The sequence below is a fragment of the Harpia harpyja genome, chromosome 6 (assembly GCF_026419915.1).
Source record: "Harpia harpyja isolate bHarHar1 chromosome 6, bHarHar1 primary haplotype, whole genome shotgun sequence".
NCBI lineage: Eukaryota > Metazoa > Chordata > Aves > Accipitriformes > Accipitridae > Harpia > Harpia harpyja.
Window position 1 is genome coordinate 17,997,810 of NC_068945.1, and position 18,227 is coordinate 18,016,036.

The 18,227-nt window shown below is 47.6% G+C and overlaps 2 protein-coding genes across 2 annotated transcripts in view; both read right to left on the reverse strand.

Annotated features, from left to right (window-relative positions):
• OVCH1 (ovochymase 1) overlaps positions 1 to 12,423 on the reverse strand; it is a 33,517-nt gene extending 21,094 nt beyond the window's left edge. The window contains 8 exon segments of the mRNA XM_052789921.1: positions 913 to 1,067; positions 2,053 to 2,148; positions 3,663 to 3,835; positions 6,470 to 6,618; positions 8,265 to 8,383; positions 10,750 to 10,789; positions 11,665 to 11,766; positions 12,397 to 12,423. Of these exon segments, the coding sequence (XP_052645881.1) occupies positions 913 to 1,067; positions 2,053 to 2,148; positions 3,663 to 3,835; positions 6,470 to 6,618; positions 8,265 to 8,383; positions 10,750 to 10,789; positions 11,665 to 11,766; positions 12,397 to 12,423 (861 nt within the window).
• TMTC1 (transmembrane O-mannosyltransferase targeting cadherins 1) overlaps positions 12,356 to 18,227 on the reverse strand; it is a 150,054-nt gene continuing 144,182 nt past the window's right edge. Inside the window, exon 20 of the mRNA XM_052789800.1 lies at positions 12,356 to 17,652. Within this exon, the coding sequence (XP_052645760.1) occupies positions 17,512 to 17,652 (141 nt within the window). The 3' untranslated portion in view covers positions 12,356 to 17,511. The remainder of the gene's footprint in view (positions 17,653 to 18,227) is intronic.

Consider the following 18,227-nt stretch of genomic DNA (forward strand, 5'->3'; position numbering starts at 1 on the left):
CGGTTTTACTGCAGAAGCTAACACAACCTTGCTTGCTTCTCCCCAGTCACAGGGGCCTGGCACCATCCCTGCTCATTCAGCTGTTCTTGTTTAATCTAAAATGCGCCAGTCTAAGCTCTGTTGTTTCACTCCCCTGATCTGACTTGCAGTTTGGCAACCTGCCCTTCCCTGTACACAACCCCCTTTTTTCATGAAGAATGTAAAGATGAAAGCCATTTCACTAACATCAGCTGCAGCACTACTTTGAAAATCTTCACACAAGGTATGACAGAGGGCAGGGAGCTTCACAGGCTACTGCTTGGTTAAAAAATTATCCATGCAAGTACACCCCAAGGAGACTAGTGACAGCCTGGTCAGCAGCCTTCCCTAGGGCAGGGCAAGACTGGTCCCACTCACACTGTTAGGACCAGCAGAGAAGAGTTTGGCACTGAGCAAACTCCTTTATTGCCCACTGGGACTGTCTGAGTGAAGGTATCAGAACGCTTAAGTGGGTGTAAGGGGACATCAAGGGAAAGGTGGGAACTGCCTTCTTTCCAACCTCCTGGTAGCATTGCCCATGCCAGGCTCCCTTGCCCATTGCCTGGAGTCCCACCACTGAACGTCCCCCATGGTTTCTGCAGAGGTGGTGGCACTTGCATGTGGAGATGGAGGTCCTGCTGTTAGCAATGCCCAGGGCAGGTCTAGGCAAGGGGGCAATCATGCTTCAGTCTCCTGCCCATAACCATACTCCCACCTGCAAAAGAGTCCTCTTGCCTTCATTATCCTGAAGCTCCTTGTAAAGCCCTTGCTCAGCAAAGTGCCGACAGCACTCTCAGTGCTGTCTCTTTCCTTTCTCCCCAGGAAAGAAGAAGGTTTGTGGGTGGACAGAACAAGTCTGCTGCCCAGCAGGAGCCAGGGCAGATGAGCTGTTACCTCGCATGCATCCCCCCTGCCATCAGGAAAGCCAGTGCACAGCACGGAGCCCCGCACTGGTGGCAGGTTCATGCCCCTCAGCAGCGCACTGCAGGTCTGCCTGTCCGTGAGGGGCAGCTCCACCTCCTGCAGGATGGGATCCAGCACCCCAGCCACTGCCGGAGCAACCAGGCCACGTCCACCATCTGCAAGACAGCTTGCGCCTCCGGCCAAATGATAGCCAACAGCCCCATCGCCTGGGAGCTGCATCTGCCCCTTCCACAACACCCCGGCAAGAGTGGCTGGAGGGGTCCCGCACAATTGCCTCCCTGCAGTGGTGATGTTTTGAAGCAGTTTGGGATCACCAAGCAGAGGCACCCAGCTAGGCAGGTAATGCGTTGGTTTGTCCCCAGCCAGTGCCTCAAAAGAGGGTTGGAGCAGGTCATTCCCCTGCAGGTTGGACAACAGACATTGCTTTCTTCTCCCAAGCACCCTACTACAGGGCTGGAGACTTTCAGGGGCCAGGACAAAGCCCCCAGCAAGGTGCTAGCGTGAAAGAGCAGCCCTGGCTGGGAGACAGCATGATCTCTCCTGGGAGGGCTGCTGGGGAGTGGGGGACAGGCAAGTCTCCTCTGTCTCCTCTACTGTGGATGAGCCCCAAACCACTGGGAATGTAAAAATAAAAAGCAACATTCACAGACATGCCCATTTCCTTTAAAATCTACCAAAACTCAAGCAAGTGAAATTCCTTTGAGGGAACGGCTTTCTGATATCTAGATGAAAGAGTATAAAAGAGTATAATTTTTTTTTTCTTTTTACACACAAGGGAACTATTCCCACTTTTGTAACACCTTGTAAGGATGGCTCTGCTTGCAAGAGGCTCCAATATCCATGCATTAATATGCACAGCAGTACTGCAAAGTGCAACCTTCCCTAATGTGCTCCAAGGTCCCATGCTGCAGGAAAATGCTGATCTGCACATCCCTACAGGGGCTGGTTCTCTGACAAGCAGAGGAAACCTGATGAGCAAAGGAGTACTCGAATCTTCCATCTGGCAGGAGTCACCTCTTCTTGCATTTCTATTTCTGAAAGAAAGTGGCTCCTTTCCCTTATCCCTTTATTCCTGCAACTGTGAGGAGAAGACCCTGCCATTTGACTCACCCTCAGACACCTTGCCCCAGCCACCAGCCACACACAGTGTCCCAGCCTGGAAGTCTTCATCCCTGTGAGCAAGGCAGGTGGGCTGAACTTTGTCTGCTGCACAGGAAAGGGTGTACAAATGAGCACATGAACCCCGTGCTTCCAGGAGCGTGTCTGATTTACAGGTACAAACAGCATCCTTCAAGTCACACCGTTCCATTTCTCCCCTTCCAAAAACACCACAGTCATATGTGGGTATTTATAAAATAAGAATACAAACCGAAGTCAGTCATTTGTAATTGAATTTATACATGGCAAATTCAGAGACAGAGATCAGGAAGATTGTTAGCTACCTTTGAATGTTAACTTAAGCAGGAAGATACTTGGGAAGGGGACAAAAGAAGAGGGGGAACAGCATGGCAGAGATGAGTCAACTAGGTTGCCTCCGTATTGGTCTCATATGGCGTGGGAACAGGCCGGTCCTTGTGAGAAACTCTACATCATTCTCCCCAAAGAGCAGTGCTGATCGGATCAGAGGAGTTATGCAGGACATGAAAAACTCAAAAGATTCAGCTCAGTTCAATCCAGACTCATATTGGTTAGTTTTTCCTTGATATTGGGAGAAAAATGGATCACAGTTCTCCTTGGCTGTCTTGATGGGGCATTGGTGGTGCCCAGCCTTCAGAAGGGCTAAGCAGGGAGCCCTGTAGTTTCTTCACAGGTTGTCCATACAGCTCAGATGCTGTTCATGCCTAGAGACATACCCGTTTAGCCACAGACTACAGGCACACAGGCAGCCCTCAAGCAGCCTTCCTCACACTGCCTGCCAGGGTGTCCGAGCCCTGAAATGAACACTTCTTGGGTCTTATTTCCCTTATTGCTGCCATTATGGGCAAACCGTAAGGCTATTGCCACCCAAGCCAGTTATTTGAGACATGACAGTGACAGAAGGTTATTTTATGTTGGCTGATCTGCCATCTGATGGTGACAGACAGTCATGGCCAGTTGGCTGTAACCCGTCGTAGCTCTATATAACTTAAGGAATTGCCTTTGAAAAGCCTGGGAAGTTAAAGACTTGTGCCACTTCCCTCACACCAAGACCCTAAAATTATCTCCAGAGGCTTTGCCTTTGCCTGCAGAAGTACTTGGAGCAAGCAGGTGTTAATCCAGCCTGCTTCTCAGTGGGCAAGACCCTTGCAGCCCGCTGTGAGCTAATAGCCCAGGGCTATGGCCAAGAGGAAGCTGATGGCTTTCCAGCAGCTAGCCAACAGCTAGCGTTGGCACAATGGGGCTGAAGGAAACCGCGCTGGTACAGCTTGTAGGAGGGGAACACAAGGGCACACAGGAATCTGGTACACAAAGAAAGCATGGGCATAGCCAGAACACAGACCCTGCCTGACCAACGGATAAACTTCTGGGACAATTAATCAAAGCCTAGGACAACAATTAACCCAACTGTGTTACTTTGATAAGAATTAAGGGCGTAACTGAGGGGACACTTCTCTAGCATAGAGAGCATGGGAAGGGAAGAAAGAGAGGCGGGTTTTGTGGACCAGTGCATCAGATGAGGACTTTGCCCACGTAAAGCACCCTCACACAGCAACGGCTCATCCCCTTGGGCTGCTGCTTACTGTACTGGGCTGGGTGCTGCAGGTACAGCAGGGCCACGTCGCAATCCATGTAGCACAGCCGGTTGAACATGGGGTGGATGATGACACGTGAGACAGGGATGCTCTGCTCCTGCTTGTCTGCCCACTGGAGATGATGCTCCCCCACTGTCACCACCAGGCTCTTCAGGAGTTTCCTGGTGGGAAAAAAACCAATGCCGGGTTGATGAGGGAAGGGGTTGCTGCCCTACAGCAAACCATCTCCTGCAAGTTCCCACCCTCACACTGAGACTGCAACCCTGCACAGTGGTCCTGCTCTGGGAACTGGGGCTGGCCTCCAGTAACAGGACTTTCAGCTGGGCTGATTTCACATGAGCAGCAACACAGAGGATTCCCTGAGCTCCAGCTGGAAAAGCTTTTAAATGGATAAATAGGCTTCTTGTTTCATCTGTTACCCATCAAGCCACTGTTCATACCTGGGCAGCACAGAGCTGCCAGGAGGCCAGGGAAGGTGCCAGCAGATTTCATTGCAGCCAGCTTGGTACAGGCAAAAGGACAGCTTATCTTTTGCCTTGGGACTCGCAGAACCCCTGTGCCGTTTTTTGGCCTTGATACATCAAGCTCAGCCCTTGTTACCTGCAGTCTGGGATCCTAAAAGGCACACGAGAAGCCTTAAAAGCAATGGGAACTGATTGCCAAGTCATTTTGGCCCCATAAATCCTCCTTTCTAATTTTGTTATCGGTGCATTTAGGAGATGAGCAGAGGCCCACATTTGAGAGCTTCACGATTATTTTAGGCAGCTACATGTAGTTTAAATTAACACTAGACAAGTGTACGCCCATTATGGTTTTTCTGCATATTTTATAAGCAATATAATGTCACAGTTAAACTTGGAGCAATCCACTCCAGCAGAGTCAAAACACCTTTCAGTATTTCTTTTAGCAATTAGGTAGATAGCTACGCTATTAGAGCAGAGTTACCCAGTAAATAGGCGGACAGTAGATCCCATCTTTAGCAACCAAGATCTTTAGCAAAGCAGTTTACCCTCCTCTAGGGAGTCCAGCAAGTGCACTGGGGTGCATGGTGGGACAGTTTTGCACTCAATGGGAGACATGAACTGGGTTCATCGACCTGCCCAGTATCAGGCACTGCCAAGAGATGCCCACAGGAGCCACAAAACTTGTCTGTGTTTTGGCTGTCAGTGTTTCCTGTTACCAGTTGTCACAGCACAGGGCACAACAGCAGTGAGCTTATCTTGAGATCTTTGCAGTTAGGGCTGATTAAAAGGTCTGCCTGAACTATTATCAAAACAGGACAAAACTGAGACCTGAAGCAACTGCCTTTTCTCTCCAGACTACATTCACTTGAGAGTCCAAGAAACCCCAGTGCTCAGACAAAAGCTTTGAAGCCTATTTATCACTGTTTTCTAGTAGTTGGGGGGGTGGCGTTGTGTTTTGGGGTTGTTTTTTTGTTGTGTTTTCTTTTTCTTTTTTTTTTTTTAAAAACCCTGCCCTCAATCTCTTCTCTAACCTCTATGGGATTGCACTCCTTCATGAAAGTCTGACTGCTGTGAATTACCACCACGCTATTTCACCCATGCAGCCTTTAGAGGTGCCAGGTCTGGGCAGCCCAGCTTGAGGGGGCTGGTAGACACACATTTTATTATGGCTGCCTGCCCTGAAGTGTGGCCCCAAGCATTTTGAATCAAGGTATGTGGGGTTCAACCTAAGCTTTTGCTTCAATGCTTCCTAGTAAATTAAGATTTATCCCCCCCCCCCCCCCCCCGAGAAACCCTGCCTCTCATTTTCTAATCACTTCCAGCCATAACAGACCTGCTTTAATCCCAGGAGGGTGTTTACCGGAACTGGAAAGTTCCCATACTTCCCAGCAACATCCGACACCAAGATTGCCTGTCAATGTAAATGCTGCAGTAATGGGAACACAGGAACAGTATTGGCAGCATAACAGTGGAGACTAAAAGCCCTGGCTAGTTTTGCACAGAAGAGAGAAACAAGGAGGTGCCTCATTATCAAGGTTAATCTTGCACATTGAAATTTTTATACCATAGCAACTTTCTCATTATTCAACATTAGTCCTCAAAAATGATGCTCAAGTTGAGCAAGAAACAGATGTGAAGCTGACTGGTCTGCAATTACTTTATAATGGATTATAAGAGGGCTGGCAAAAGGGCCACTTATATCATTGTCCCTGCCCATTAAGAGGTCTTTAGCATGACCTGTGAAGCTGGTCTTGCATTAAAAGTACAGAAGCCAATGTGACTGCCAGGAGTAATGGGACAGTTGCCAGGGCTGCTTTTACAAGGAAGATGCAGTGCTGCTTCTGCCTCAGAAATGCTTCTCTTGGTGCTTGCTTAGGTGAGCAGGGACAAAGCCCTTTAAAAATTAGTGATTTAGACATTTAGAAGAACTGTGCTAGCACAGAGATTTCCACTCCCTGATCGTCTGCCCCAGGGCTGCCCACACTTCTAAGCTCCCGAGCAGCAAACAGGACATATGAGTATGATTTGCAAACTCCCTGAGCCAGGTAGCCCTCTCTCCAGGCTTTAGGAAGAAACATGCAGAGACCCAACAGGAGCAAGCAGGGTGCTGGGGGGTGCATGAGTTGCTCGAGGACCCATGGCTCTGGAGTGACACATCCCACAGATCTGACTGTGGCAGAGCACTGGCTCCGCTCAGCCCCCGTGGGGGGAGAGGTGCATCTCCGGCCCTACCTGGGGACCACACATCTGGGCCCAGGAGCTCCCCATGTCCTAAGGGGAACTTTTGCTGCAAGAGGTTCAAGAGCAAGTGAGGAGGTGAGGCTGACTTACTGCTCCAGGTTCACCATGCAGTGACCACTGCTAGTAACCACGTCTTCTCGGACCAGGCTGCCACCACAGAAATGGAAATGGCCTAGTTTGAGGGACACCTTCAAAGAAAGGGTCAGGTATGTTTTGATATGAGGTGACTCTTGTTTCCTCTGAAAATGTGAAATAACAAAGATCAGCCCAGCCCAGCAAACAACTTTTTCCTCCCAGTATTAGTGTGTGGGACACCCAGTTGCATCCCAGAACAGAGGGGACCAGACAGACATCTTGCTCCTCTTGCTGCTGCAAGAGCTTCCCCAGGGCTTAATGCTAGCCAGGGCTCCAGAGGATCCATCCCCCGACCCCAGCACCCTACCCTCTCCCTACACTACCCCTTCCTGTGCCTTCCTGCCCTTCATACCTGCGTACATTTTCAAGCTGTTGCATGTGCAGGGACTGGGTTTTGAGGGGAGGGAGGTGGCAAACACCGTTTTGCCACAGGTGCACTTTTGCTCTGGCAACATGCAAACAGGTAGTACTTTTCTAAATAGAGCCATGGCCTGCTCAGTTACTCGTAAGGCATCATCCCACAATCATTGCTCAGTGCTTTTCCTTATGTGAATGCAAGCTGCTAGGCAAGGTAACTTTCCTCTGCAGCAGGAGAGCAGAGAGACATCCTCCCTTCCCACCTCTACAACCTCTTTCTGTACCATAAACCCAAGGAAATCCTCAGACGGCGTATGCCACAAAGGGTCTGCTGCTGCATTAGCTCACACCAGCCAGAGATCTCGTCTTAACCATTAGATCAGCTCATTCCCTCCCGCTTTGAGAGCTGGGTCAGCCTGGGAAGCTGGGAAAGGACTTTTAGTGCAGCTTCTGCTCCTGAGCAAGCAGCATTCAATGACTTGAGGATGAAAGAGAGACGGCTCCTGCCTCTCCTCCCCCTTCATCTGCTTGAGAGTAGGGAGGCTCTACAGAGAGATCTGGACAGGCTGGATCGATGGGCTGAGGCCAATCGTATGAAGTTTAACAAGGCCAAGTGCCGGGTCCGGCACTTCGGTCACGGCAACCCCATGCAGCGCTACAGGCTTGGGGAAGAGTGGCTGGAAAGCTGCCCGGCAGAGAAAGACCTGGGGGTGCTGGTTGACAGCCGGCTGGATATGAGCCAGCAGTGTGCCCAGGTGGCCAAGAAGGCCAATCGCATCCTGGCCTGTATCAGGAACAGTGCGGCCAGCAGGAACAGGGAGGTGGTTGTTCCCCTGTACTCGGCACTGGTGAGGCCGCGCCTCGAGTACTGTGTTCAGTTTTGGGCCCCTCACTACAGGAAAGACATTGAGCTGCTGGAGCGTGTCCAGAGAAGGGCAACCAAGTTGGTGAGGGGCCTTGAGCACAAGTCTTATGAGGAGCGGCTGAGGGATCTGGGGTTGTTCAGTCTAGAAAAGAGGAGGCTGAGGGGAGACCTTATCGCTCTCTACAACTACCTGAAAGGGGGTTGTAGTGAGGTGGGTGCTGGTCTCTTCTGTCAGGTGGCTGGAGATAGGACAAGAGGACATGGCCTCAAGTTGAGGCAAGGGAGATTTAGGTTAGATATTAGGAAAAGTTTTTTTACTGAGAGGGTTGTCAAACATTGGAATGGGCTGCCCAGGGAAGTGGTTGAGTCACCATCCCTGGAGATATTCAAAAAGCGAGTGGACGGGGTACTCCAGGGCATGGTTTAGGGGGCATGGTTAATGGTTGGACTCGATGATCTTGAAGGTCTTTTCCAACCGAAATGATTCTATGATTCCCCAAGAAGGCGGCAGCACACTGCAACACAGACCTGCCAGGGCTGCCCTCTGGGCACCAGCTCTCTCCCTTCAGGAATTTGAGAGAAGAATCCCAGTGGCAGGGCATCCTTTGGGCTCCTCAGGTCAATGGGATGAAGTCCATGCTTCAGGCCTACAGAGAAGACAGAAACAAGAGTGTTTTGCAGTGAGACAACTCCCCACATGCTCAAATGCTCAAATCACCTCAGGCTCTTCTGGCAGGTAGGGAATTAATGGGACAAATCCCAGGTGTCCTGGCTTTCCTGACTCCAGCCTGAGCTCCAAGCTGAAGGCAATTATATGGAGCAAAATGAAAACACACAGAAATTGCTTTTCTTTATAAGACACTGATGTGTGCAAAGCTGAGGTCTCCTGTGGGGTATTTTCATGATGTGTGTGCCCAGTCATAAAAAAAGCAAATTTAGATTTCATCCAGTAGGCTAATTATTCTTAATGAAATGCAACTGGGTCTTACAAAATTAAGTAACAAGTGCAACAGGTTATAATGATGCCACCTGACTTTATCCGAAGTTTATTATTTCAAAGCTTCCATATCTAAGTGCCCTGTGGCACTTAACCTGAGCAAGTTAAGTCATCATGAAAGATCCTGTCTCTGAACTGAGCTGGCCCAGCACACAGTCTTGGCTTTGGTCTGAAACACATCACAAGGAGACAGAGCTTTCTCACATCGCTTTTGGCACCAATTGTGCCTTAGAAATGTGGACAGTGAGCACAGGGAAGTTTGATTTAGGGATGGCTGGGTCTGATTAAATTTTAGATGCTTCACTGAACTGTGCAGTTTGAGATAAATTCATGGCAATCCCATTTATGTTTTCTAGGGAAAACCCCACCAGTCCTTGCTCAGCAGGGAGTGACGCACACCCCGACAGGCCTGCCAGACCCCGTGCTGGGGGGAGGAAGGCATGTGCTGCTCCCCTGGGTCAGCTCCAGAACATGATCATCACAGCAAAGATCACACAGCAGGAGCAATCTCAAATACTTGGGACGCAAAGAAAAGGAACTGACTGCAATTTCTCATACCAGAGGGCTGCTTTTCCAGGCTGGGTTGTAGGAGAAGGGCAGCATCAGGCTTCTGGCTCCTTTGCTGAGAAGAGGACAGCAGCTCTTCCTCCACTCCCTTCTGCTGGCCCTGTGTCTGCACCAGCTAAAAATCACTCCGTTATTCGCTCCTGACCAACGTGTTTCTTATGCCAATAGGAGGGGTCCTCTGCCTCTCCTAAGCCAAGGCTGGAATAAGGGTTCAGTTCCCAGCCAAACAAACATAAGCAATATAATGCTCATGATTTAGAAGGTACTCGCACTGTATTTGCTCTGGCGAGAGCCTAGAATAACTCACTAGAGTCACCAGGAGACTGAGTCTGGATCCAGAATGTTACCAACTATCACAATGACACCCCTCCATCCTTCTCTTTAACTTTGGGTCCTATGTCCTCTGTGTAGGCTTGAAGGCAATGCTACTTGCTTAAACTTCCCATCAGGTTGACAGGCATTAGAAAGCCCACCAATCTCTCACAACACCTTATCTGAGTGCCAGTGAACTGAATTCAGTGCCTGAATCTTTCTCCTCTACCCAGATGGCCAACCATCCCAAGACCTCAGCAGCAACAAGTGGGACTCACAAGGTTGTGAGTGAGGATCCTTGCGCAACTCCTGCAGCACTCCTGGCTGTAGAGGTGCTAACTGAACTCATTGCTGCTCTGTTCAGCTAAGCCCAGCCTCTATCTCTCTCCCTTTTTTAATAGCATTTTATCGTATTCCCAGGGCACTCTCTGGCCTCAAAGCATTTGACTACTGCAGAAAGCTCAGTCACAAAATCAGGCACAATTTTCTAAGCCATTGACCTGGACCAAGCTCTCCCTAGCCCTTGCTGCTGACTAGCTTTTCCAACGAGAGACTGTGGTGATTATTGCTATAGCAGCAAATCTACTAGCGAAGTATAAAATAAATAGACTTTATCAGGGAGGTAAATGATGAAGAAAACACCATTCCTTAGGTGGGGAGAGAAATAGCATTAGCAACAGCAGAAGGACCAGCATCCTATTGGAGCAGGGTGGGAGGGATGGCAATTAGCTGGTTATCCCATCTCTTGCCCCAGCTGGGCAGATCTTTTTAGCACTAGTTTCATTACCAGGAGCAAGTCACTCTGAAGATCACCATTCTTCTGCCCAACTGGACCCCTTTTGCAGCCTGCCCTGTGCGTATTTTCCTCTCTTGCCTACAAGCATCCCTAGGAAAGAAATTTTTACATGGATGTGGGAGCGGGCCAGACAGGGAGTTATAAATACATTAGCCACTGCAGGAGGATGTGCAAGAAGGATTTGAGAATATGTTGCCATTCATCGCTCACCTAGACCCTTTTCTGACCCTAGTGCCCCAGGGCCACCAGTTAGCAAGCTCAGTGGGACCAAGCTATTTCTCTTTCTTGCACAGCCACGGGACCACACCACAGCTGAGCAGCCTGCATGGGGGACAGCTTACTTGCCACAGCAGCCAAGGAGATGGCTGTGGCAAGCAGCACCTAGATGGAGAGGGTAAGAAAGGCTTCCAGTCCCAGCAGAGCTACAGTAAGGGCAGCCCAAAATCACTCACCAGGGGCAAACACACCAAGCCCTGGCATGATTTGTGAAAACTGACTGGTTACATTCACTTGTCTGGTAACTTAAAAGAGCAGATAACACCAGTGCTTGCTGCTGTAGCCCACACAGCGGGGCACATCTCCCCACAGCCCCCACACAGGACTCACCGGTGGAGCGAGAAGGGACACGAGCAGCAGGATGAGCCCTGCTCCCACCATGGCCCAGGAAAAGCACCCAATGCTGGACCCAGGCTACGCTCTGCTGCACACAGGAGAAACAACCCTCCTCATGCCTAACAAGCCCCTTTAATAGATGAGAGGGCCAATCAGTTTTGGCAGGTGAGGCTGCAGGGCTGCAACTCAGGTGGGTTTGGAAGCTCTCCTGCCATGACTCGCTGGGGGTCACCAGCTCCCTTAGCTCTCTCGTTTGTAGTTTGCGGCCCGCTTCCCACAGAGACAGCGGCAAGATCTAATGTCCCCCGCCTCACCGTTGCCACCGGCCCTGAGCTGCATCAGCCCTTGCAGTTTGAAAGAAATTTCATTGCTTTTTCAGAGGAGGATTAGCCCAGGCAAAGGCGAGTCCAGCCAAGTTCCTTGCCCCGCAGCCTCTTCTCACCCAAGCTGGCCGGGGGACCCCTCTGTAAGGCATGGCAGTGTGTTTCTTCTTCCTTCCCAGAGGACACCAAGAGAGCTGTCTGAAACCTCCAGCAGCTTCTCACCTGTGAAGCAATACATGGGGCTTATGGAGAGCCGTAAGTAGCTGCCGTAAGAATTAAAATGATTGACCTTTTTTACAGGGAGAGCTGTTATCCACATACCGCAAAATCAAGCTCCATTAAGAACCCCTGCGCTGTTGGGATCCAGGAGAACTTCAGGGTGTACAGGCTGACTTCAAAGTGAGCATGCAGTTCCCCTACATGCTACAGAGGGTTTTGCACACACCAAGATGGCAAAAACCCACTATGGCTTGTGTTCAGGGCTTTCGATTCTCTTTCAGGTCTGTTTTCGATGGAGGTGTTTATCACCATCATGATCCCCTGAATGAATCCAAGCCCTAGAAGCATGCAGGAGCATCTGGGAACATCTGCCAGGAAGAAGGGAATTAGAACAAAATTAGTTTCTTTTTAATTTCGGTTCTGTTTTTCCCTTTGCACTCTGTAGACTTAATGTTGCTTTGACACATTTCTGACAGATGTATAAAGCCTGACATGAAGAGCTTATGTCAGTACAATGTGTCCGATCATCAAGACTGTAAGCACCAGCCCTCATCCTTTCTCATGCTCAGGCTCCAAAAAATGCCTGCTCCAATATTTTTACATGGCCAGGCTCAAATACACGTGCTGCATAGTTGCTCCTACATGAGCAATCGCTGGGACTCCTTGGACAGTAAAATGTAAGTCAAGTGGAGTAAGAAACTTTGGCCCTTCCACCTCCCGAAGAACTTGTTCATGGTTGGTCCTAATGAATAGACTGACTCCATAGCCAAGAGAACAAAACCAGACACTCCACTTACTTTTCTTACTTTTTATATAAAATAGACATTTACATACATTTTCTTTTGCAAAGACTTCGAGCATAACTCCTTTATGTGAAATCTAGCCATAAATCCCACAGTGAAAAAAGCAAAGACTTTGCAAATTCCTGTACCATTGACATACATCCAGCTGCTGCTAAGTGTGAATTTATTTGTAAAAGATTTCTAATCCACGGGCTGTTTTCTTGGTTTTTTAAAAAAGATATGCACAACTGATTAAAAAAAAAAAAAGATACAGAAATAAGAACCATATGAACAACAGGCAATGCAAACAGCTCCCGCATGAGAGGAACACGCAGCGCGACATCCACTTCAGGCAGAGATTTCTACAGTAATACAGTTGTAGAAGCCATAACTTTTACAGAGGATACCACTGGGGTTATTTTCCAGAAGAAAAAATTTTCAGCAAGTCAGTACAAACATGGCAATGAACTTTTGCACAAAGTTATCGAGATTACCTGAAGCAACTTTGCCACATTGAAACACTAGTGTATGCCAAGCGCTTTTTTTTCCCCTTTTTTTTTTTTTTTTTTGCTGCTGGGTTTAAATGTACATGAAAGCAAAACAGTGCATTTTGAAATTGCTGCAAGAGACTGAAGGTTGGGGGAAAAAAACCCTCTAAGGGCTAATTTTTTCCAAAGATTGTGCATAATTGCACAATATGAAAGATAGAAATTGAGCATTTGGTCAACTTAATCACATACAGATTGAGGAGACTTAAGCATATACCAACTGTTTCACCAAGTTGGAGGACAAGTGGGGCAAAAGATCATACAATTATACTCTAAATTGCCTAATTATCAAAATCAGAATGACAATTATCTTCTTTCACCAAGTATTGTACACCATATCTGGCCTGGCTTCTGTACCTGTTGAGAAGCTTTCATAGTTTTTAGATAATTTTAGGGGTGTCCAGCCTCCCCTGCAAGTTAGGTTCTTTACTCTGGATTTTTTTTACTTAGACTTCTTCCACCCATGTGCATGTATGCACACACCCCGTCCTCGTCAAGATCTCTGGAATGAAGGCCATTTGCACTGCTGCATTCACTTACTGTTTGGCCAAAACAAGCTGCCTGCACATTTGTAGGAAAAGCTAGTCCAAGGAGTCTATGAGAGAGAGAAAATGCCCCCCACTGCATCATTTATCCCAGGGGATGGAAAAGGAAGGAAAGCAAAGAATGATGGACTTTAAATAAGCAATAAAATAAAACAAAATCCATCAGCTGAAAATATTATTCATGTGGAAAGGAAAAAGCAAAACAATTATTACGCTTTTCATTTAGGATTAAAATGCACAGTGAGTACATGAGACTCCTGTCTAACCAGCGTTCTGTTAATTCTCCACTTTAATATTGGTGAGCACTGAGGTTTAGCCAATGCAACTTGCAGAGAGAGCGAACCTTCCCCCACCAGGTAGAGCTTCAGCCATTTATTAATTTTTAATTTCTGCTAACCATGCTGAGCACTGGAGTTGGCAGAAAACAATGTATTTATAACTCATTATTTTAGAAGCTGCGCAATGCTAGAGGAAGAGGACATTTCCTATGATTAATTAAGATAATATCCAGTTTATCACAAGGTAAGTCGCTCAATTTATCTTCCACAATAGCATTCCATTTTGGTGGAGGTAACCCATTTTGTATCATAATCCATTCTTCTTCTTTGCCTGCAATAAACCTTTCACAAGATTAATGTCCTGAACAAACACAGCGTTTCAGCATGGATGCCGAGACAGAGAGTCAGCTCAAAACTTCACAAAGGTTTAACTGCTTTGGTATCTCATGGTCTGAATCGTTCTCCAAATATGCTGCCAGTTTGCAGACCGTCATCTGCATAGATGGGGTATAAAGTGCTGGTTCAGAAAAGCGGGGTTCATTACCAAGCCCTCCTCTCTCCATAACTACCATAAACCCAGCTCCAAAATGTGGAGAGTCAGCCTTTGGGAATATAAACGTAATCCGGTTCAACTGGGATTAAACTCTGTGGATATGTTACCTGCCTAATTCAGGCAAGTCGATGAACATACGCCATGCCTTCCAACCAAACCACCTCCCTCACCAGGAGGATGGTCTCATCTTTCTACATTATTCTGCAAGTAAGACAGTGTTGCAAAAATGGTAATCTTTCTCCAGGATCTGGGAGGGGGGTGTACCCAAAGCTATGTTATACTTTTACATGTGCACCAGTTTTAGGAGGTCAAGATGGCATTGATCAGGTTCTAGGACAAGAACAAGACAATAATTTCTACCAGGTCTCTCAGCCGAAGTTAAAAACACAAAACCAAGTCTTTCCCCTCACAAAGCATTGCTATAAAAAATACAACTTCTTCTATATTTGAAAAAATATGTTTCATTGGCCACAATTTAAAGCCACACTGCTGTGGGGCTTGTAGAATATATAGCGTTTATTTAATATATCTTTATGAGGCAAAGTTTATAGCTGATAACATGTTTTTAATGAGACGTATCTCTCCCCACCCCTATCCCCCACGCTTCGGCTAACTGTCAGAGCACCCAGCAGATGCCTCCTCCACGGGAGGCTTAGCATGGCACCGCTGTCGGGGGCTGCACCAAACACAGCTCTGGCAGCCCCCAAACTCGCTGCCACATGGCAGTACCGCAGGCAGGTAGCCAGCTGGGGCACACGGGGCTTTGGTGAAGCTGCCCCAAAGGCAGACGCACCTTGGGGAGAGGCAGAGAGCTTTATAGTCCAGATACCTCTGAATACCCCAGTAACGAACCATCTACAACTTTGCAATGCACGGTGGGGAACCGACTGCTCTCAGAGGCCATTTAAGCTTTGGTTTCCCCATCCCACAGGACTCTGCTGGTGCAACCCCATCTCCTCCCGGCCATCCTGGCAGTGCCAGGGCTGTGCAAAGCTACTCCATGCATGGCATCCAGCAGGGCACCTGCACTGGGGACCTGCAGAAACGTCAGGTCAGCAAGTCTACAGCCACAACAGTCATGTGAAAAGACAAGGGTTGCTGACCCAGCCCTAGGACCTCAAACCTGCCCTCGGCCCCACAACGCAAAGTAGGCTGCTTGGGCTGGGGCAGGAGGGAAAATTCACCAGCAAAAGACTGACTGACTTTGGTCCCAGCTGCTCCCTTGGGAAGCTGGTTCTAAGGGAGGGAGCCTAGAAACGTGTGTCACCACCTTCCCCCCCGATGGTCTCTTCCTCCCACCTTTGCCCAGCTGTAGGCACTGGCTGGTCTTCTTGGCCAGTGGGGACCAGTACCTCACATGTCCAGCCCCATCTCGGTGGGTGCTCAGTCATGGCTCTAGCAGGTCCACAAGCCCTGGCAGGGCAGACATCTATACCAGTCTGGACTCCCTCTGAGCTCCAAATGCAGTTGGAGTCATGTTAATCATTTGTCTGTAATTTGACCATCAGTAGCAGCTAGACACCGAGCTTTTTAAATGAAGCCAGCAGAGCCACCAGCGCACAGCTGTCCCATAATGCTGAGCGAATTTGGAGCTTGCTGAGGTGCCATGGCCAGCATCAACTAAACCTGGGTGCCACGTGGTTCACTGTCACACAGGCTTTTCCTGACAGATGTGTACCAAGGCATCGCATACCTAATCTGAATTGTCCTTTACTAATAATGCTCTTCTGCAGGGACTGGCCACAATCAAGCTTAAATATAACAACTTTTACGGCAGTTTCCTGCTGCAAGAGGAACAAACTGATGAGCTACCCCAATGTCCAAACCCAAAGGCAGTGGCACCAAGCACAATCCCACTAACACTCTCTATGAACTGGTACAAACCCTGGTGGAAGCAGCAGAAGTGCTGTTATTGCAGTGACAGTATGGTCCAATGTGCTCTGCAGCCATATGCTTTAGAAACATCATTAGGGGGAGTTATTCAAGCACGCCTCGGTGGTACTGCATTTTTCTAACTTCAGACAATACAAGTCACAACGCCCAGCCATGTGGCCAGCTGTGAAGGATACTGCCCAATTCATACAAAACAGAGAAAATATATTAATTATTTGATTATTATAAGTTAAATAAATAAAGCTCAAAAATAAAAGCTCCAATTCTGAAAAGAATTTGTTTTCCCACTTCAGTATTTAAAAATATAGATTTATGACTGATCAGCTATAGGTCATTTTCTGTATCTTTTGGGGGAGGGGGTGAGAACACTTTGAGAAAGTGTTTTATCAGTGTTATCACCATGATAAACAGGCTTTGTCCCTGCACACCCATAAAAAAGCCTCCTTAGTACCTTTCCAGGCTAGGAAATCTTCCCTAATTTCTCTGTGGCTTTACTTTACCTCCTATATTGATCAGATTGGTTGTTTGGGTTTTTTACTGGGGACTGGACAGGAGGACAAGTAATCCTAGAGCTTCCCATTGCCTTTGGATGCTTCCATTTTTTTCAGAGTAATAATTATTTGGCCTGGAGGGAGAGGGCAAAGGGTAAAGCCATATGATATTTGACAATACTGACATCATGAACCTGAATTACTATAAAATTACTATCTTATGAGTAAAACATTCAGGTGAGGTTTTCCCTCAAAGGATCATTTGTCCTACTTGTAGAATCATCCTTCTAGGGTGATATTCAGATATCGTTTTCCCCTTCTTTAGAATAATTTTCAAGTCACATTTAGAGCTGCAGAAGTGGCCACCACTTCCTCAGCATTAACCCCTTGAAACCTTTTTATGTGACCATTATGATGATCTTTCCTGGCTCAGAAGGACCTGGCAGCACTTGCAATGAAGCCCATCGGTGGTACTTCACGTGGACAAGGTGAGCCTGTGGTGAGTAACATGAGGTTCTGCTTCACCCCTGCTGCATTGGATGCGTGCTTTGTCTCCATGGTTTCCCCAGTGATAACCAAGATATTGAAGGTACATGTGCGACCCACACTCCCGGTGTGATTAAAATGGGTTCAGCCTAAACATAAATCTTGATTAAAGGAAGGTTTTCATTCATTCTCCAGCATGTCCCACAGGAGCCGAGTGTCTCCTGTAACTTTGGTCAAACACAAGCATGCATTCAAAATTTGCCTTCCGTAATTCTGAGTCCTATCAAAGTTCCTTCAGCATCACTTTGAGCAATAGGCTTCCACCATACTCTTCTCCAAGGGGCATGAGTTTCTTTCCACTGGTGACTCAATGCTATGTTTGGTCTTTCTCCTGGACTTCCTGAAACCGTTTCTCCAAGCGATCCAGCTTGGCCAGATTCTCCTTCAGCAACTTGCTGTTCGGAACCAGCTGTAAGGCTTTCTCATAGTAGCCACGGGCAGTGATATAGCTCCCCTACAAAGAAAATGAGTGAACAGATCTCATTCGCATTCCCTGACATAGAAAGTTCATTCCTCGGGAACAGGGAAGACCGTAATACAAAGGAAGAAGAGTTTATAAAACTTAATATTGTTAGGTAACAGGAATACTTCCTCATTATGAAATGGATCACCGAGTGCCGTTAGCCTAAATTTGACCAAACACACATGGCAAGAAGTAGATTTACATTTTTCCATTACATTGTACCAGAAGAGTTAATTTTACTCAGCGATGGGATAGCTTAGGGATATCAGACAATGTGACTCCTTAAGACCCAAATCATAATGATATGCTAAAGTATTCAAAAAGATAAGCAACCACAGGGCAGGCTATTTCCATAATTTCATGCCAGTATTCTGCATTAGACATCTTTATTAAATTAATTAGGTAGAGAGGAATCTTAAAAATCGACTCACGGTGACATTTTTCTAGGGTAGGTCAACAATTGAAGCAGGAAAACTTTAGAGATGGGCAGGTTGTTCTTTGCAGCCTGCCCTCTTAAAACAGGAGATTTACATTACAGGATAAATATTCCCAAGCAAACTGGTTGG